This window comes from Xyrauchen texanus, chromosome 14 (assembly GCF_025860055.1).
Source record: "Xyrauchen texanus isolate HMW12.3.18 chromosome 14, RBS_HiC_50CHRs, whole genome shotgun sequence".
Taxonomy (NCBI): domain Eukaryota; kingdom Metazoa; phylum Chordata; class Actinopteri; order Cypriniformes; family Catostomidae; genus Xyrauchen; species Xyrauchen texanus.
In genome coordinates this window covers 3,599,951-3,620,030 of record NC_068289.1, presented here as the reverse complement: position 1 = coordinate 3,620,030, position 20,080 = coordinate 3,599,951, and the positions used below count along the sequence as shown (strand labels likewise).

At 39.0% G+C, this 20,080-nt stretch overlaps 3 protein-coding genes across 4 annotated transcripts; 2 read left to right on the top strand and 1 right to left on the bottom strand.

Annotated features, from left to right (window-relative positions):
* LOC127654805 (serine/threonine-protein kinase 17B-like) lies at positions 1-12,072 on the top strand. The gene is made up of 7 exons (XM_052142250.1): positions 1-746; positions 6,010-6,222; positions 6,525-6,663; positions 7,016-7,142; positions 7,258-7,306; positions 7,603-7,782; positions 8,700-12,072. Exons 1-7 carry the CDS (start codon positions 625-627, stop codon positions 8,935-8,937), a joined length of 1,068 nt encoding a protein of 355 aa, XP_051998210.1. The 5' UTR covers positions 1-624; the 3' UTR covers positions 8,938-12,072.
* Positions 12,073-12,204: 132 nt separating this feature from the next.
* LOC127654807 (mitochondrial protein C2orf69 homolog) lies at positions 12,205-15,696 on the bottom strand. Its single transcript, XM_052142254.1, has 2 exons — positions 15,118-15,696; positions 12,205-13,800 (listed from the first exon to the last, which is right to left on the bottom strand). Exons 1-2 carry the CDS (start codon positions 15,340-15,342, stop codon positions 13,084-13,086), a joined length of 942 nt encoding a protein of 313 aa, XP_051998214.1. The 5' UTR covers positions 15,343-15,696; the 3' UTR covers positions 12,205-13,083.
* Positions 15,697-15,731: 35 nt separating this feature from the next.
* ftcdnl1 (formiminotransferase cyclodeaminase N-terminal like 1) lies at positions 15,732-19,417 on the top strand. 2 transcript variants are annotated; one of them, XM_052142251.1, is made up of 6 exons: positions 15,732-15,875; positions 16,145-16,261; positions 17,957-18,052; positions 18,170-18,325; positions 18,598-18,786; positions 18,964-19,417. In XM_052142251.1, the coding sequence occupies exons 2-6, from the start codon at positions 16,147-16,149 to the stop codon at positions 19,398-19,400; spliced, it is 993 nt and encodes a 330-aa protein (XP_051998211.1). In that variant the 5' UTR covers positions 15,732-15,875; positions 16,145-16,146; the 3' UTR covers positions 19,401-19,417. The 2 variants fall into 2 exon arrangements, with proteins under 2 accessions (XP_051998211.1, XP_051998212.1); XM_052142252.1 differs by having other exon boundaries at positions 15,738-15,747.
* Positions 19,418-20,080: the final 663 nt, after the last annotated feature.

Below are 20,080 nucleotides of genomic sequence, written 5' to 3'. Positions count from 1 at the left end.
TACGAGCTGAATTTGAAATTGAAGAACCGGCGGCTGACAAGAGCCGAATCTACGAATCCGCAAATTTACCGAATTCGACTCGCATCGAAACGCAGTAACTAGATTAATGTTTACCCTGCCTTTGGACTTTCCATGTAGTTTCTAAATTGAACTACAGTTGTTAATCTCTTGGGAACAGGAAGAGTGTCCGCTCCGAATTTTAGTGTTTTGATTTTGTCGTCCGTGGAAAGGAACCGCAAAGAACAAAATTATAATTTGTCTGAATGTGAAGGACAGAGTTTAATCGGAGAGTTTTAGCGGATTCTTTGAGGGCAACGCGAGCTAAGCTGTGCTAGCTGCAGGAGACTAGCATCTGTTATCGTGTACAAACAACAAACTCCACTAAAGCTACTCCAGTGAAGCGGCTTTGTTTACTTTATACAGAATAGTAAAGAACAGCGACCTTCATTATTTATTTTTAACTCTTTCACCGTTAACGGCGAATTCATCACGTTAAGTGGTCGGTAGTGGGTGTTTTTTTTCTTCTTCCTGGTGGCGAGTCTGAACATGAGCTGTGTGCTTGTTAAGTGATAACAACCAGTCAACACAGTTCACTGGATACTGGCCGGTTGGAGTGTACTGGTGATGATGGCCCGGAGGAGGTTGGACAGTCGCAGTGGATCCACGGTTCTGCTGTCAGAGATCCACACTCAGATCCACACGGATCCTCTGGACGCTGTGTTTGACATGAGCAATGAGCTGGGCAGGTGTGCAATAGTCATAATACTCATTATTACTCAATCTGTGTGTTCAATGATGTGTTTTAGTCTTTAAATGGTTCATTTGAGGATTCCATTGTGTTTTCATGTGTGTTGATGAACAACAGTATTTACTAAAGCCATGTGAATACTAGTTTGTATGTTGTAAAAGCTGCTGAAAAAAAGTTAAAAAGCTGTTCTATCACTTTCTTGGAATTGTCTGATACAATTTTGCAGAAGTGTATATCCTATATTTATCTAATGTCCTATCCTGCTGATTTAACACACTTGATCTTTGGTATACATATTATTTAATTTCATGACAACTGTAAGTATGTCTTTAAAATAAGCAGTGAGGGAAGGTGTTTTGTTTTCAGATGATGATTTGCAGGTTCTTAATAGTTTTTTATTTCAACATTGTTTATAATACAAAAATAAAATCATTTTATTTTATGAATATCACACTGAACTGCGTAGAACCAAAAATATTTAAAAGCATTACTTTTACATAGCAGGCTCAGAAGAGTTATACTTTTTATTAATGGTAAAACATCAACAAAAGTGTGATGTACCAGCTTAACACATTAAACAAACATTGGGCCGAATATTGTATTAGTATATTAGCCATGTTACCAAGTGACAGATGAATTTGCACCAAAACAAACTATAAAGGCTGACTGAACGCACATCTCAAGCAATAGATATGGGAAGCATTTTCTCCTTCCATTTAAGCCTTATTATTTTGCTATCTTATTCACAATCATATGGTTAGTTTGCATTTAAAACTGTTTTTGCTTGCTTTCCACGACCCTATTGGAGCAGACCTGTGACCCATGTAAGACCCCTGAGAACCACTAACCTATAGGATGAATGCATTTGATTCATGGCCATTCTCATGGCCGTATATGTACATTTTGCAACAGGAACATGATATAAACATGTCTTGTGGCCTGAGAGTGAAGGCTGCCTCATAAAGCCAGTATTTATCTGGTTAATGGAGTCCGTCCTAGCTATTCAGGATTAGAACGGCCTTGCTCAGTGGACTGTGACTAATATGAGTGTGTTTCTGTTTGTATGTGTGTGTGTGTGTGTGTCATTGCTAAATCTTTATAGCAAGGCTTTGGAGCTTGCAGGAAGGAAACCCATGTGAGAACCAGATTCAGTTTGTGCTGTGTTGTAGATTGTACTTTGAATACTGAGAAAGGGGAATTGACATTTGTCTCTTCCACTTTTTTTTCTCACCTTGTGCCTCTAACACCATTTGCATACAGCCATAAGCATGCTTTGTACACTAAAGGCCGTGTTGATTAACAGGAAATTATTTCACGGTTCACTTACAGCATTTAACCCACAAGTATGAAGATATTTTTGTATGTTTCTATGTGAGGAGGGTGCAGTTCTGTGAAACAAGAGCCATAAAATGTGTGTGAATTGTTCCACGTGACGTGCTTTCATGCGAAAGCAGCAATACTAGCAAAGTTGTTAAAATAGTAGAGCAGTTTCGTCTTAAATCCGAATTTATTGGCCAAGTAAGCTTGGATTTACAAAGGGTCATTGCCAAGATCATGGAATATGGGCATATCAGGAATTTTTAGTTGATAAAATCATTAATACATTTTGGAAATTTAGATAAAATTATATTCACATAGAATAAGTATATTGCAGGGTTTTTTGTGGGTCAGAAATGGTCTTCAATGGTGGCTGATTTACATGGCCGCATGCGCAAAGTTAGTTTATTATATAATAGCCAGTTAATACATTTTTGACATACTTACACTCCGAGCGCTTTATTTGGACCACTACGGTCCTATTAAAGTGCCTGAATTGATCTTCTGGTGTTGTAGCCCATCCGCCTCAAGGTTTGACGTGTTGTGCATTCGTAGATGCTATTCTGTTCACTACAATTGTACAGAGTGGTTATCTGAGTTACCATAGACTTTCTGTCAGCTCAAACCAGTCTGGCCATTCTCCATTGACCTCTCGGATCAATAAGTTGGGGTGTAAATCATACTTTTCATCACTTTTTGATCTTCTATCGATTCTCTTGGCCTTTGATCCGATATTTGCCGATACTTCAAAGTCTGCCAAGATACGATTTTTATTTGATTGAGGGCCCTGCAATCGATATTCCAATATTATGCGCCTGTTTTACACAATCAATTAAATTGCAACCTCAAATGCAACCAAAATATTATTTGTTTATTATTTTTTAATAATACATTTGAGTAAGGGTGATGACGTGTACTTTAAAAACCATTTGGCGCATGACAGGACTCCCTCCATAGTGCTTTAAAGTTAAAAACGTCTCCGTAAAGTTCAAATTGGTTGCGTTAGTTTTGTGGTCTTTGCCGCGATAAGTGGATTGAGTCCCAATTGAATTCCGTCAATGCAGGGAAAAAAAGGGTAATGCAGGAAAAACCCTAAAATTGTAATTACAATTTGTCTGTGGCTATGCTCAGTTAAAAAGTATTTTATTGTCTATAAATTGCTCTTTTGTGAGGGGAATGTATTTAAAATGTTCAAAAAGTCTTGTCCAGTAGTCATAAATGACTGGAAAAGTCATGGAAATTCATTGGTTCATTTGACTGAATTGCTTCCAGGATCCAGATGAGCATATGAGCATCAAACAACAGATGTTGTTTGGTAGACAAGGTGACAAATACAGACAGAAGTCAGGCCAAAGAATTGTGAGGTTGAGTTTATGAAGTGATGAAGTAGAGTAACCACAGGTGTAGCTAATCACGTTAACTACGGACATTTTCCACTTGCATTTGGCAACGGTTTTCAATCTTTCTTTGAAATAGATTAAAACATTTTGAAGTGTGGCTTAATTTAACCATGCCCTAAATGATAGAAAACGTTGGCCCGCATGAATCATCTTACCTAACATAAAACATCTAGTGGATTTTAAAGGATCTGACTCATTTTGACTCATTCAGTTCTCTCATTCATACAGCTTTTGTGTGAATGAGAGAACTGATCAGTGTGACCGAGTGTTTGCACAATCTGTGACATCTCCGTTCATTGAAAGCATTTCAAAACCCAGATATTAGCAATGAAAGTAAATCAATATTATAGGAGCAAGGGTGCCGTTGTTATGAATATCAGCACAACAACACGATTGGGAGTGTGATATTGCTTTTATAAAACAATTCAATTAAAAGTAAATAACATTTGAAAACGTATATTTCAGACATAAGACATAATTGACCAGTTAATTCAATTAATCTTTTTCTCTGCCAAGAGTCAAGCACAACTCTCAAAGTCTGGTTTTGAATCAGTGATATTTCCCATGTAAATTAATTTGTGTTTTTGAATGAATCACCCATGTTCACTTTTATTTTTGTGAACAAGAAATCCCAGATGTGTATGACTTTCTATCTTCTGCAAATACAAACGAAGATTTTCAGAAGAATATTTCAGCTCTGTAGGTCCTCACAATGCAAGTTAATTGTGGCCAGAACTTTGACGCTTCAAAAAGCACAAAAAGTCAACATAAATGTAATCCGCAGGACTCCAGTGGTTAAATGAATGTCTTCTAAAGCGATATGATTGCTTTGAGTGAGAAACAGATCAAAATTTAAATCCTTTTTTATTATAAATCTCCACTTTCACTTTCTTTCACAGTCTGAAAGTGAAAGTGATAATGAAAATGTATAGTTAAAAAGGAGTTATATTTGTATATGTTCTCCCCAAAATAGATTGGATCACTTCAGAAGACATGCTTTATATTAAATACTGGAGTCGTATAGTTTACGTGTATGGTACCTTTATGTGATTTTTAGAGCTTCAAATTTCTGGTCACAATGCACCCCCATTGTATGGACCTACAGAGCTGAGCTATTCTTCTAAAAATCTTAATTTGAGTTCAGCAGAACAAAGCAAGTCATACACATCTGGAATGGCCTGAGGGTGAGTAAATGATAACTCACTCATAACATAAAATTCACTCATTTGTTGCCACATAATCTGCAGGAATGGCCTCTGAACAAATTAATGAACAAAATCAAAATGAACGATTAATCACAATCCCCACCACTATTTGGAAAGCAGTGAACACAGAAGCGAAGTGATACAAATAGTGAAGCATCACAGTGCTGTTATTCTGAATATCAGCACTCTTGGCATGCCACCTGGCCAATTAAATTCAAGGACTAGAACCAACAGTTGTATAAATACGCATTTTATTCCTCAAAATTCCCTATTGTCACATTTGTCTCCGTCACAGTCATGACTAGTGGTCAACGATATATAGCAACTTTTTTTAATTATCGGCATCGGCCGATAAATTTACCCTTTTGTCCGATTCAGGGTGCTGAAAATCGCCTGCTTGCATGTGAAGGGACTGAGACATGTAAACAACCAGTCACAGTTCGTTTTGTTGTTACGTACCATCGTGTTACTACAATAATAGACCGGTGTGCAACAGAGTCTCATTTAAATGGTCCGCATATCAGAGCCACGGCAGACGAATTTGAGCTCATAATGTTAGTGTTCACCTGCTTCATTCTCCCTCTCTCTCCTCAACAGTTCCCTGTAACTTTTAACTGTCTTGTCTAATGATAAAGACAAATATCAATAAAACTAATATCACATACGTCTGCAGATATGGCATATCTCATTTAAACAGATGTAATAAACCAACTTTGGAGCGCTCATTCATTTACCTCTAAGCACGTATTCTGTCAGCCTCTCTTCAGCAGTTCCCTGTCACTTTTAACTCTATTTTCTAATGATAAAAGGCAAATATCAATATAACTTCTATTATTTACCATTTGCAAATATGCAGATATCCTACAGATAAGATGTTATTCCTGAACCAGCGTTTTCGTCCCGTCGAGCGCTCTAATATCTTCCTTAAAACATGCGATTGCTAATATGGACATGCCATCCGTGGTTGCTGGACTATTGTGTGTACTGTGTTATTTCCTTCTTCCTAACTAATATATGAACAATTTCTTCATGTGCAAATACATTTCTAAAATGTAATGACTAAATTGAAATCTGAAGAAAATGCCATCTACCATTTAAAATACAATATTTTTTAGTTTTGTGTGAAATTGTGTAAATATAGTGCTACATACGTTTTTATTTATTTAATACCAATTTTATGTTTTTATTTACTTTATTAAATAGTGTGATATATCGGCCACCCTGTGCTCTGGATATCGGCATCGGCCATTAAAAAACCCATATCAGTCAACCACTACTCATGACCATCTCTCTGTCCTTCTTTCTCTACCTCTTTTTCCTCTCTCTTTGTCTCCCTTAGGGGGAAGTTTGCAGTAGTGAAGAGGTGTGTGGAAAAGTCCACAGGGAAAGTCTTGGCTGCAAAGTTCATCAAGAAGCGGCGACGAGGTCGTGACTGCAGAGCTGAGGTCGTTCATGAGATCGCTGTTTTAGAGGCAGCAAAGAACAACCCTCGTGTGGTGAACCTTCACGCTGTGTATGAGACCGATCATGAGATCGTTTTACTGCTAGAATAGTAAGTGTTGAGTTGAGATACACCAACTAATGATTGTTGCTCATTCTTAATGATTTCAGTACTAAGGTGGCCTGGGTAGATCAGCGAGTAAAGAGTCTGACTACCACTCCTGGAGTCGCAAGTTCGAATCCAGGGCGTGCTGAGTGACTCCAGCCAGGTCTCCTAAGCAACCAAATTGTCTCGGTTGCTAGGGAGGGTAGAGTCACATGGGGTAACCTCCTCGTGGTCACTATAATGTGGGGCGCGTTGTGAATTGTTACACTTATTTCACTACTATGAATAATTCTACATGTCTTTATCAGTGCGGCGGGTGGTGAGATATTTGATCACTGCATGTCAGAGGAACTGCTGCCCGAGGGTCAGATCACTCGTCTGATCAGACAGACGCTAGAGGGAATTCATCTACTACACCAGAGCAGTGTGGTCCACCTGGACTTAAAGGTCAGAAAGACTGCTGTTTTTAACGCTTTTTAACGCAAGTTAAGTTCAATCGACAGTATTTGTGGCATGATATTGATTACCACAAAAATGTAATTTGACTGGCCCCTTTTTGTTTAAAAAAAGCACAAATCTGGGTTACAGTGACGTACTTAAAACGGAAGTGAATGGATGAGTCAAATTTGTTTTTTGTGGTAATCAAAATTTTCCCATAAATGCTGTCGACTGAATTTAAAACCCGTGGATTTGTCTTTAATTATGTTCTGGCTCTGATTAAATTAAAGAGATTATACCTCTCTTCTGTAGAACTATCTCATCATAATTGTATAATTTTTCTCTCTCCTTATCCCTTTAGCCCCAGAACATTCTCCTCACCGGTCTGAGCCCATTGGGGGATATAAAGATTGTTGATTTTGGACTGGCCCGCAGGTTGGGTTCAGCTGGAGAACTCAGAGAAATTCTGGGCACCCCTGAGTATGTAGGTAAGGTTTATGCCGTGACCCATTCATCTTCAAAACGTGTTACGGGCATCATCACAGCAGAAGAGTTCACCTTCTATAAAGCTGATGATTATGTATTTGTTTAAATCCTATCCAGCCCCTGAGATCCTAAACTATGAGCCAATCACAACGGCAACAGACCTTTGGTAAGTCTATTTTGAATATTGTTGCCATGGCTCCATCAAAACATCAACATCAAAATGTTTGGAGGCTTTATGTAGCCCAAGACAAAAATAAGATTACCTCACCCTCAACACTTTACCATTGTTTTGTTGTATAACAAAACCGATTTGAAGTGAATAAGTTGACTACATGCAAAACAGTTACTTCTAATGAAAGATATTCCATGTTTGTTATCATATACGTCATTGCCTTTTTATCTTCCTGTGCCAAAGATGATGTCACTTTTTAAACTGTGTGTTTGTGTGTCCATTGACGTTAGGAGCGTGGGTGTGATAGCCTACATGCTGGTGACAGGAGAGTCTCCCTTCGCCGGCGATGATAAACAGGAGACCTTCCTAAACGTATCCCAGGTGAATGTGGACTACAGCAGTGAGGCCTTCTCCAGGGTCTCTGAACTGGCTGTCGACTTCATCCAGAAACTGTTGGTCAAAGCACCAGAGTGAGTCTGCCCTTGAGTCTGAGCGACTCATTTAAGACTGTAAGAGGAAGTGAAGCTTATTTGATAACCTCAATTGTTGTATTGCACATATTATGAACCCTTGATAAATAGCTTTATTGTTAGTCATATGATAAGATTTCCAGATCAGGTTTTATTCAGGTCATATTGTTTTATTATTTGTTATAGCATTTAAGACATGAAGTCCGTGAATAGTCATATTTTCTTTTTATGTGCATTTAACATGCATTGACATAATAGTGAAAAATATTTCACTGTTTAGACAATATGTATGAAACACTAGGGAGTACATCTGAACTGAGTTAAATCTATACTGTCTCTCAAAATTAGTTTTTCATTTTGATTGGTGATAGTTTAATCTTTGGTTTCCACATCTTACAACGGTGTCCTTTTTTTGCATTTTTATTTTTTTTATAGTTTATTCTTTCTTTTATTTAATTTTTTTCTCACCAATTTGGAATACCCAATTCTCAATGCTCTCTAAATCTTCGTGGTGGTGTAAAGACTCACCTCAATCTTGGTGGCGGAGGACGAATCTCAGTTGCCTCTGAGAGTGTCAATTTGCGCATCTTATCACGTGGCTTGTTGAGCGTGTTACCGTGGAGACATAGCTGGTGTGGAGGCTTCACGCTATTCTCCGCGGCATCCACGCACAACTCGCCACGCACCCCACCGAGAGTGAACCACATTATAGCTACGACGAGGAGGTTACCCCATGTGACTCTACCCTCGCTAGCAACCGGGCCAATTTGCTTGCTTAAGAGACCTGGCTGGAGTCACTCAACACGCCCCGGATTCGAACTTGCGACTCCAGGAGTGGTAGTCAGTGTCTTTACTCGCTGAGCTACCCAGGCTCTCACAACGATGTCCTTGATAGTAATTATTTTCTCCTTTGTCAGGGATCGTCCCAGTGCAGCAGACTGCATGACCCATCCCTGGTTGTGGCTCCCTTGCACAGGTTCCGATCTGATCCCTGTAACCTCACGCACTCCCCGGGAGAGGAGTTTCGGTGGTAAATGGTCGGCGCCACCCGAGGACCCTGAAGACAAAGAGAACATTGAGGAATCTCCACACGCCAAGAGGTTTCGTTTCGAAGAGGATACGTCTGCAACATGGGACGGTGAACACATATGCTGATCCATAAGGGAATTGCACTTGCACTGAAAAGCATTATTTCTCATTTTTGGTGCCTTTTCTTTTGGCCTGAGTACTCTCCCATACAGCACCAGCAAAAATGCTTCTGTACTTCTGCTGTTGTGACCATCCTTCGGCCAAACCAAAGATGCAGACTTTGCCCTATTGATACACAATAGGGCAAAGTCTGGTGTAATATTATATATTCATATTATTCTAGTGATATTCTAAATATCTATGTTGCTGTCCTGTTTCAAGATTTGGGTTGCGTATTTTTTCATGTCATATTTTGATTTTAAATGTTTAATTTGAATATGTAATTTGTTTTTTTAATGCTGTTCAGTACCTATTTAATTATCTCTGGATCTTGGTCCAAATCTCAACAGTAATTCCATTATTCCACTTCAAGCAACAATAAGGGAAGGTTTTTAAAGAGACCGACAGTACACATTCCATGGTTTTAAACTTTGACTCGAGATTTAGAGCACAAAATGTATTTTAAAATGAAATTTTCTGCTTGTAAACAATAGAATGTTTTTCTGTTTCAGTGGGATGTTCAACCATTGTTTTGGTTGTTGTGTCAAAATTCAAAATAATTTAAAAAGCTTCAGTACAGGAGTGCCCTGAGTTTATGGGTGTGTTACATCCTCTTTCTTGTCGAATTGAAAAATCAGAGGGCACATAAAAATGTGACTCAGCACAACACACCCTGGATTACACAAATATGTGTTGGCATTCGACTCAGAACTTCCTCCTAGAGAATGACTAAGGAAATGCAGGAAAGCACTTAAAGCCCTTATTATATGAGAATTATAACTAAAATATGAGCACGTTTTTTTAACAGCATTGAATTTAGTAAATCAAGTGTATCTATTGCTTTTAAAATGAAAATCAATCTTTTTTACTGCCATCATTCTGTGTAATAAATGTGTTCTCTCAGCACTGAATGTTGTTCTTAAGCAACATTCTAGCAGTCTCTACAGCAGGCGTAATAGCGTATTGCTTTGGGAGTGCTGTAAAGAAAATAGCCTATGATACATATTCTTGAATTGTTCAATGCTCCTGTCTGAGGTTACTCAGGGTTTGTTGACTTGCTACCTTTTTGAAGAGGTGTATTAAGCTAATGCCATTAACCATGGAGGTTTCAGTACTTGTCCATTCCAAGCCTTGTTCTCAGGGTTAGCTGTAACTGCACAGTTTACCAGTATATGTTCCTTGAGTGCCTTTCTGTGCAGTTTTTCTGTATTTTTTAAGATGGACACTCACACTTGATCTCATGTAGGACAAGTACAGCACATTTCTGTGGATGTATTATACATTTTTTCACTCTTGTATTTGACATACCGGAATGCATATAGATCCTACACACTTTTATGTCAGATCTTTGTATACACACAAAGCTATGCATTTAGTTATGAAGTATATTCTGTATACAGTGGTAAATATAAAGGCAAAAGCAAAGTGTTGAATGTTATAGTTATGCTCTTAGAATATGTAGGGCATGGACGATTTTGTTGGTTTATGGATGATGTTCAGATGGTAAAGTATGTTTGGTTATGATGAAAGTAAGGTACAGTAGATGCATTCTGTAATAAAATGAAGGCAAATTAATGCTAGAATAGGCGAAACCCTTTATTGTGATGCAAATCAAATTAGAATAAGAATTATGCACAGTGTTGGGTAAATTACTTAAAGATAGTAATCCAGTACAAATGAAAAAAATTAATTACTAATTACTTCATTGAGAAAGTAATCACATTACTAATTACTTTACATTTAAGTTGCATTCTTAAACACTTTTCTGCTTAAGAAATTCAAAATAATATATGATATTTCCGTTCAAATGTAAGCGCCTCACATTTCTCCTTCACAATGACTCATTACTGGACCATAATTCATATCTACATACATTTAGAAATAAGCATAACCCTATAATGTACTTAAATATCTGATTATAAGAGTTTAAAGTGTAATTACACTACTTTTGGACTGAAGTGATTAGATTACAGGTACTAATTACTTTGTAGTTGGATTACACCCAACACTGCACATCACAAAGTGTGCATTAAGGCATTGAAAACAAGCCAGGCAAAAAAAAAACACTTTTTTTTAATTCTTTTTATTGAATATATTGTTGACTGCTTTTCTGAGCGGTTGTTAGAACTGGAAATGTTAGTATTTCAGAGTTCAGTCTTGGAGGTTGAGGCCTTCAGCTTTTTGTTCTCTGTTTAAAGGTGTGAAGAGCTCATCGGTGTTTGTGTTCTGGAGGCTTTATGTCACCAGCCTGCACTCATAATAGGGCCATTGTGTCATAAAACGAGAGGCTCTCATCACGGTCATGCACTCACTGTATGCTGTCATCTTAAAGGAAAACTTCAATCTTTTCCCTGCCTGAGAATCTGCCTTAATAACGTGTTAGGGCCATGATGTATTTAAAGCTGTAATTCAACAGGGAATATGCCAGACTTTTGAGGGCATTTCAAAGCAGCCACTGGTTTTACAGAAAGCTTACCATTTCACAAACGTTGTAACTTTGCAAAAGGACACTTAAGGGATAAACTTTGTAGATCATTTTCCTACTTGTCTTAAAGAGTGGATAAGGGAAAAATTATGCTTCATTTGATGATTAAAACTGTGTATTTTGAATTATATGTATCAGAATAAATGATGTTCAGTTTATTTACACGATCTAATATAGCCGTGAAGTACCCTTAATATAGATTTGATGTTGCTGATTTTATGGACAATAAGTGTAACAAATTCAGTGATCAAACATCACGCACACGTCCACTTGTAAAAGGGCTTAATATCTACAATTTTGACTTTCTCTGACACCTGCACATAATAAATACTTCTATTTCTGCAATGCACCATGAGACTCCTTTTGCTCAATTTCCACAGGAATGTGTACAGCACATGTAGACCTAAAGCCTTTCACAAAGTTCAAGGATAGTAAAGCTGTGTATTTAAAACAGGGGGAACGAAGATCAAAATTTCAGCCCAATTTGATCAAAATAAGCATTTGAATTTGTTATAAAATGTTTTAGCGCACCACTAGCACAACCAAATGCAATTTGAAAAATCAAAACAGCTTTCTGCATGCGCCCATGCTTCTGAACAATGATGACAATAGCATTTGTGTTGTGCTTTTGATGTTCGGCCTTTTCAATTCACTTTGGACCGCGCTCATTGCTGCTTGCAGTTAGTTATATTTCATGCATTTGAATTGCATTATTTAAGGTAAATAATTCTTATTAAACAGAACACTAAAACATTTAAACACTTTATTTACATCAGCATGGAAACGTATGGAATGACTATGAAGCGTGAAGTACATTAATCGCAATGAGGAGTTTCCATGCAAAATCCACATATTCATATTTATGTGAGAAATTCAAGACAGATAAAGTGCGCCACCTAGAGAATAGTTATCTATTAGTCCTCTAGGTACAAAGCAAATTTACATATTGTGAAATTATGGAAATGCAACCGATGTGATAAATTAAAAAACCAAAAACAATCTATTCCAGTGGAAGATCATCAGAGACACTGTTAGCTGATAGCCCACATTTGTGATTATAAACCAATGTTATCATATCTGGTTGGATACTCATTAAAGCCTACAGTTTAGGCAGTAACATGACTTTTGACTTTTAAGTGGATTTGCATGCCAAAAAATATTTACATCAAAATAGCTTTAAGAAATGTACTGATCTTAGATAATATGTCTTAGTAGGGAAGCAAGGCTCCTTAAGAAATAAGACAAAGCTTTGCAAGAGTATCCATACATAACAATTAGGAACTTCTTTCCTTTCAATGCTGGGGAAGAGCCATTATAACATGCGGAGGTGATGGTTTGTATGATTTGAACAAGTCATGTAAAACAAGTAAGCTATTATATAAGAGTGTATAGTTCGACGCAATAGCCAAACAATAAGGCATAATTGCTAGGCAGCGAAATGTTTGACAAGTTTGGTCATTCGGCTTCAATATTTCCACCTATTCATGAAAATGAGAAGGCAGCATACAACTATTCTCCAAACACCTGGAGACTCAAAGTGCTTGACTAACTGATATCTATGTGCAATAAAAAGCCATCTACTCTGCAAAGAATATATTCCATGTTAAGACTTCATAGACCGAGAACAGTCAAAACTCCTGAATCACCCGGAAGTGATTCTCAATGGATGCCGGCTCATCCTCAAAGTGTAGTTTCTGGCTTAGACGGGCACCCAGATCCTCTAGTGTCTTTATAAAGCGCCTGTGCTCACATCCGACCCATACCCTCATCGGATCCCTTACCTCATAAGGAGTAACGTGGGCATGGACAGCCACCCCAGAAGATGCCAGCTCACTCAGGGCACACTTATCAGTCACCCATGTCTCACTACCACCTGGGTGCCCTCCGTCCAGCCAGTACATATCTGAGACACTGTCCAGAAACTGCATCAGTTCTGGGTCTGCTCGAGCTCCAGCCAGCTCATACACTATCTGATTGAGAACAACACATCCCTTACTGAAGCCCACTAGGGTCAGAGTAAAATCAGGAGGGAGAGGGGCAGGAGTGGATGTACCACTAAGAGGGGGTAAAGGATTCAGGAGGCCAGCCTTCTCCATGCCGTGACCTAGGAGTGCCCTCAGGTGGCGAATGGCTCCATAGTCTGGAGTGTGTTCTGGTGCTCCAAATAAGTTGCTCTCTACAAAGTTCTGATAGCAGCTGAACTTGTGCAGGTACATGCTGGAAGCACGGATGACCCAGATATGGCAGCCAGGGAACCGGTGGCCCAGGGTGAGAGCCACACACTCCAGATTCCAGGACTGCCATGGGGCAGCATCAGGCTGGAGGGCCATTTCCTGCTGGAAGTTCTGGATATTGGGCGAGAATAAGAAAGTGATATAAAAACATGGTAATATTTTCAAGTGAATGCAGAAAGTTAATGAAGTGCTTATAGGAAGAGAACATTATTTAAAGGGACGGTTCATCCAAAAATGAAAATTCTGTCATCATTTACTAACCCTCATGCCATCCCAGATATGTAAGACTTTCTCTCTTCTCCAGAACACAAAGATTTTTAGAAGAATATTTCAGCTCTGCAGGTACATACAATACAAGTGAATGGGCTCCAAAATGTAAAGCTCTAAAAAGCACATAAAGGCAGCATAAAAGCTATCCATAAGGCTCCAGTGATTTAATCCATGTCTTCAGTAGAAATCCAATCGGTTTTGGGTAAAAACGGACCAAAATATAACTATAAATCTTGACATCAGTAGTCTCCTTGGCGATCATGATTTCAAGCTTGATCGCACTTCCTATAAAGACATCTAGCACACTGCGCCAAGCACTAGGAAGTGTAATTGAGCTTGAAATCATGATTGTGGCCAGACACTGCAATGGCAAGGTGTACAGTGAAAATATTCTCACCCAAAACCGATTGGGTCGCTTGGACACACTGGAGTCATATGGAAGCCTTATTGTGCTTTTTTGCGCCTACAAAATATTGGACCCCATTCACTTGCATTGTCCGGACCTATAGAGCTGAAATATACTTTTAAATATCTATCTTTGTGTTCTGCTGAAGAAGGTACGTCTTACACATCTGGGATGGCATGAGGGTGAGTAAATAATGAGAGAATTTTACATGTTGGGTTGGGTGTACTATACCTTTAAGGTGCCCAAAAGTGTCCACACACTATTTGGAGCCACTGCATATTTAATGAACACACCTGATCCTATCTAAAGACATGATGAGATAATCACAGTGGGGTTTTCATGAGACGTCTACTACAGTGTCTTAAGGAACCCTGTAGTAATGTGACATCAGTGCTCCTGCTCAACAACAACCCAGGTTATTCTGCAGTATGGCCTCCTTAACACATTGCTGTGGGCCTGTTGTTCAATGCCTCTGATGAACAACTAAATATAGAGATCCAGATTAGTTGCAATTGAAGCTAATCTGTATCAAATTGCTTTGCTGCATAAACCAAAAGGTAAATTACATGGGGTCTTGGCACATATTGCTGCCCACAGTTGCAATATGACGCGCAACAGGCCCTAATTGACACAACATAGAGCTTTGTTAACGCATAATTGTTAAGACAGTGTGCATGTAATAATATGGAATAATATTTACTGATGTATGTGGTACCATCGAGACAGCTTCAGTGTTGATGTCATGAATTTACCTGAATGTCCCCGGGAAAGAAGACTACGTGAGCATTGCCATTCCTCAAATTCTCGTACTCGTTGTTACATCCTTTCTGGGTTCCAGTGAGGGGTGTTAATAGCAACACATCATTCACGCGTGTTTGGTCATAACCAGGTACTGAAGTCAGGCGTAGCAGCCCGGACGCATCAGCGGGACTCGCGCATGATGTCCCGGGAACGCACAGCCCCGCCGTAGCGCTCATCTTCCTCGCTAATGCGGCCAGAGATTATCAAGCCACTAATGGCCAAATACAAGACGATCTAAAGCATGAGGCTCGAAACCATTACTGCAAAACCAGAGAACAGAGAAACGGCTCATGAATTAAACCACTATCCTGCGTTCAGGTTATTCTAGTGCTCGCGCTAGCGGCCGTTAAACCTGGCAATAAAGATTACTCGAACGATTCTTGATAATAAAATATTCATGGTCTATATCTTTCCTGTTTATTCTACGCCGCCAAGTGGCGCTTTACCGGAGCGACCTGTTCACGACGCAACTGAGTGATGCGCATGCGCATAGTTCAGACCCATTTGTGAACTTCAAGCGCAACGCTGCTGCTGACTCGTGACGCATGCGCACTGACTGCATGAACAAAAACACTACTGTGGTTAGTTCCGCACACTCATGTTTAATATATCCTCATGAACTTTTACCAAACTTCAGGGGGCGGGAACATCTGGGAGCATGTGCTGGAATTTCACGACTTTGAATAACTGGGTTGTGCATGAAAAGCAAGTATGATAAATATGTATAATGTCTGTGATTGCAAGCCAGTTAGTTTGGTGAAAATATTGGAACTTTTAAGCACGGCGCCTCGTTTTAGTGCGAGTACGATAATATTTGGACCCTTGAACAGTCCATTGTCCACATACTGTTAAACAGGTCAACTTGGGTAACAATTGAACAAAAATGCCATTATACAATCTTGCACCTTTGTAGCGAAAAAAAAAACCTCAACAACAACAAAATAAGTCTAAAAGTGTTTTGTCATACTGTCTCTCGAGGGATGTCCTGCTCTGCTATCGGACGGCGGCTGGTTGCGTGTCTCCTGAACATCTCAGAGGCTAGAAGAAGAGATCTGGTGGAGACAGTGGCCAGATCAGCCATCACCGACAAACACGGTACGAAAGACCTCCAACAAGTCACTATTAATGCACGCATGGTTTGAAGCTATCAACTTTGAATGCAATCATGGTTTAATATATCATTATATTCTTTCAAAATGGTCACTACACACTGATACATTAAGGCACTTTGGATAAAAGTAATATATTTCATTGCATTAATGGTGCACTTACTAATTTTTGTTTGTTGTTCTGGCCAGTAGTTGTCTTTGACTTCCACTGACACATAGGGGCATGGATGCATCATCACCATCCATATGTAATGGAGTGTAAAAATCCTCTTCATTTTTCCCATGGACAAATTTATTTTTAACTATAACTTAAAAGCCTTTAAAGAGAGACCTACCGTGAACTCTGAGGTTGTTCATCATTGGTATATGCCTTTGTTGAAGACATCAGTCCGTATTATTTCAACTTCATTATTTAAAAGTGGAATTCCTGGTGAACAACTACACTACCCATGGTCCATCAGAGTAGGCCAACAAAGCCCACCAAACAAGTCCAGCAGCAACCATCCACTTCCATGAAACACTGAATTATGCAACCGATTTTGTCTCTCTACAAAACCCTCAAACTACATATATATGGGAATGTTTTGCAGTAAAGCTAAAATGCATTTCCAGCTATTTTATTTGATTGTTTTTTGCAATGCTTCATGGGATTGCAGTTCATACCCTTGTGAAAGATGGTGAGAACACAGTGTTGTACCTTTCTCTTTCTGTCTTGTTTTCAAATATTTTTTAGCTTCAAATCAAAGTTTGTAATGTCGTGATTCACCCTGGAGCTGGTTGGTTTGGTTCATAGCTTAGAACTCCAAGAACCCAGAAGAGAATTAGCATTTTCTAGCCATGGATTCCCTCTGGATTTTGCAATGGTTTTATAATCACAGTTTTGGATGTCTGAGGAAAATAAGGTCTGTGGTAAACATTACTTGACGATAAGTGGATGTTTTGTTCCACAACATAAATTAGACAGAATCGGACACCAAACGTGTACTTTGAAACCATTGTGTTTTAAAATAAAAAGTATCTAAACGGAAACAGTTTCCGCTTCGTCAGGCATGTTCACTCACATACTTGTGGTAGCTGTAATCCTTATTTAGCAACTTGATGGCAACATAGGCTACATTTAAAAACACAGCTGCTTCAAAATTCACATTTGAGCTATGACTGTGTGTAATTAGATTAGACTTGAAGTATCTTCAAGAAATGTTTACCACAGATCTTATTTAATTTGGTAATCCAAAACTCCCATTACAAAAGTCCACAGGTAAATCCTGAGAAAACCCCATGGCAAGTTATCCTTCAGGGTTTGCCTACAAATTGACATCACAGATGTACAGCTCTATAGTTTGCAGATTCCAATGCCAATGCAGAAATTCACTATTCACAGTCAGCCATGATTAATTGAATCCATGAGTGAAAGTGTCCAATAAGAGTGCAGTTACTGGGATTAACTCGTCATGTGATTCTAACATGGCAGCCCCCATGAGGGAACCCTCTTCCATGCAGAATAAAACCGCTTTTATAAGGTTACAGAAATAACTGGAGTCTTCATCTCAAGCGAGTGCACATGATTTTATACATATGTTTCAAAATTACTATTAATCTCTGTTTAAAACTTTTTTAATGAGGATTAAAATGACTGAGTGCACCTTTAAGTTGACAACTGTCCTGATTTTTCCGTTATAAGGAAGAAAGCGTGAGGGCGTCACTGTGCTGAACATCTTTAAAGATTTTGACTACAACCGCTCTGTCATCACTATTGTTGCAAGCATCGACCTAATAAGTGAGTTCTCTGCATATCCTTCCAGGCATGTTTAATACCTGTTTTGTTGCTGAGTGCAATTTCTTTGTGATTAACAGTCCAAAAGAGGTCATTCTTTTTTGTCATTTTCAATTTCAGGGGAGGCTGTATTGTCAGCTTGTGAAAATGCATGCTCTCTGATTAACATGAGTGCCCATGAGGGCATTCACCCATGTATGGGTGCAGTGGATCTGGTGCCTCTTTACCCACTTGGGGAGGAGGTGGGCCTGGAGGATTGTGGTAAAGAGGCCCGGGGTATGTGGCCATGCACACACAAGGAATTTGAATGTCTGCTCAGAAAAACTGGGACAATATAGGCCCAGTCTTCTTATACAATATAGTACACTAGTGCAATATAGTAAGCTTAACAACCTAATCAAAAACAGTGAGTGGTGGAGATTGTGCTATGAGTTATTGTTTATTTCTAGCATATTTTAATTTAGTTATTTTTTTTAACATTCAAATATGAATGTGATATTGTTCTCATCGATATGCACCTTGAAGTTGATGTTTTAATTTTTATTTAGCATTAGCCACGGCTCTGACAGAACGAGTGGCAGGAAGCAGTGCCTTTTTGTTTGGTTGGGCAGATTCTCCACAGCATCGAGGACTGGCTCAGAGGAGAAAAGAAGTTGGCTGGTTCAGAAAGACCTTTGATATGTCAGCTATACAGCCGGATGTAGGTCCACAGCCCATCAGGAGATTCGGCATTACAGGTTCATTTTTTTTAAGCTGCAATCAGACAATACAGAACAAAAATGAAACATCATGCTTGCGATTTATTTACTATAATAACACAGCCCACTTGTCCTATTGCGTCATATGGTTTAGCATCACTATAAAAAAATGTGTTTGAAACAAACCAAAGTACATAGCAAGTTTGCCCTCTGTAGGTGTTGGCGCCAGCCCCTATGTAATGAACTGCAATGTGACCATCGATACTCAGGATCTGGCTCTGGGCCAGGGTGTGGCAGCAGCCATTCGTGAGACCAGCGCTGACGGTGTCCCTGGAGTTCAGGTCCTGGCCCTGCACCATGAAGGTGCTGTGGAGATCGCTTGCAATGTGGAGAGCATTCAGGGTGCTTCTCCATCTTTAACTAATGGTGAGGAACCCTGGCCAAGTTTCACCATTGGAGGGCAAAACTTCTGCCATGCTCCTGCCTCATTAATCACAGCACGGGTTGCAGAGATATCTGGTCTCCATGGTGTGGCCATAAAGGGTACAGCCCTGGTGGGCTTTACCCCAAATGAGTGCCGGAGTCTGGCAGAGGAAGCACTGTCAAAGGGCATTGGAGAGTACTGGGAGGAGCTGCGCCGTGTGCACATGTGATCACAGCGCAAACTCGTCTTCAATCAAGAATCAACTTAAAACACTTTAGCTAAATTGAAAACTAAGCAATGGTTTTAACTACTGCGTTAGGAACACTTACATGTTGAAAATGTTTAGTATTATTTTTGAAGATGTTTGATTGCTGTGTTTTAACAAGTCAGTTAACTAATTGTTGCATTCTCATGCAAAGATAAACCTGAAATATTTAATAGTGTGTTTGAACCTGATAACGAGACATAGACCTATCTTTTTTGTTTGTCATAAATGTTGTTATGACCTGGTATTCTTCTCATAAGTTTATATAATTATACAGACTAATTAGGTCAATACATTTGTTCATCCCTTGGCAGCAGATGACATTTAGAGTTATGGATATCAGATCTAAAAAATATACGTTTTCAGTCTATAATTGAGGAAGGAAAAGAACCTTCCCCAGTACAAATAACAGTTCTAACTCGGCCTCACATATGCATTGGATGCATTTTAAGATTAACAATCTTAGGCAGGAACAATAATTTCACAAAATGTTGAGAGGCTGAAGTGATATTTTTAAGAGCAACAAAATTAACATGTTTTGCTGGCATGAGGATATGCAGTTTTCATCTTGACTGAGTGTAAGGAAAAGCCTAAAGGTGGGAATGCTATATTTATGCTTTCTTTTCGTGAAGTAGATTTAATAA

Excerpts from the sequence above, each read along its gene's own strand:
- LOC127654807 (XM_052142254.1), bottom strand. The coding sequence starts at position 15,342 with ATGAGCGCTACGGCGGGGCTGTGCGTTCCCGGGACATCATGCGCGAGT. Across the intron at positions 13,801-15,117 it reads TCTTTCCCGGGGACATTCAG|AACTTCCAGCAGGAAATGGC; the intron begins GTAAATTCATGA and ends CCCAATATCCAG.
- ftcdnl1 (XM_052142251.1), top strand. The coding sequence starts at position 16,147 with ATGTCCTGCTCTGCTATCGGACGGCGGCTGGTTGCGTGTCTCCTGAAC. Across the intron at positions 16,262-17,956 it reads AGCCATCACCGACAAACACG|GAAGAAAGCGTGAGGGCGTC; the intron begins GTACGAAAGACC and ends TTCCGTTATAAG. Across the intron at positions 18,787-18,963 it reads CAGGAGATTCGGCATTACAG|GTGTTGGCGCCAGCCCCTAT; the intron begins GTTCATTTTTTT and ends TGCCCTCTGTAG.
- LOC127654805 (XM_052142250.1), top strand. The coding sequence starts at position 625 with ATGATGGCCCGGAGGAGGTTGGACAGTCGCAGTGGATCCACGGTTCTG. Across the intron at positions 7,143-7,257 it reads GGGCACCCCTGAGTATGTAG|CCCCTGAGATCCTAAACTAT; the intron begins GTAAGGTTTATG and ends AATCCTATCCAG. Across the intron at positions 7,783-8,699 it reads CTGTTGGTCAAAGCACCAGA|GGATCGTCCCAGTGCAGCAG; the intron begins GTGAGTCTGCCC and ends CTCCTTTGTCAG.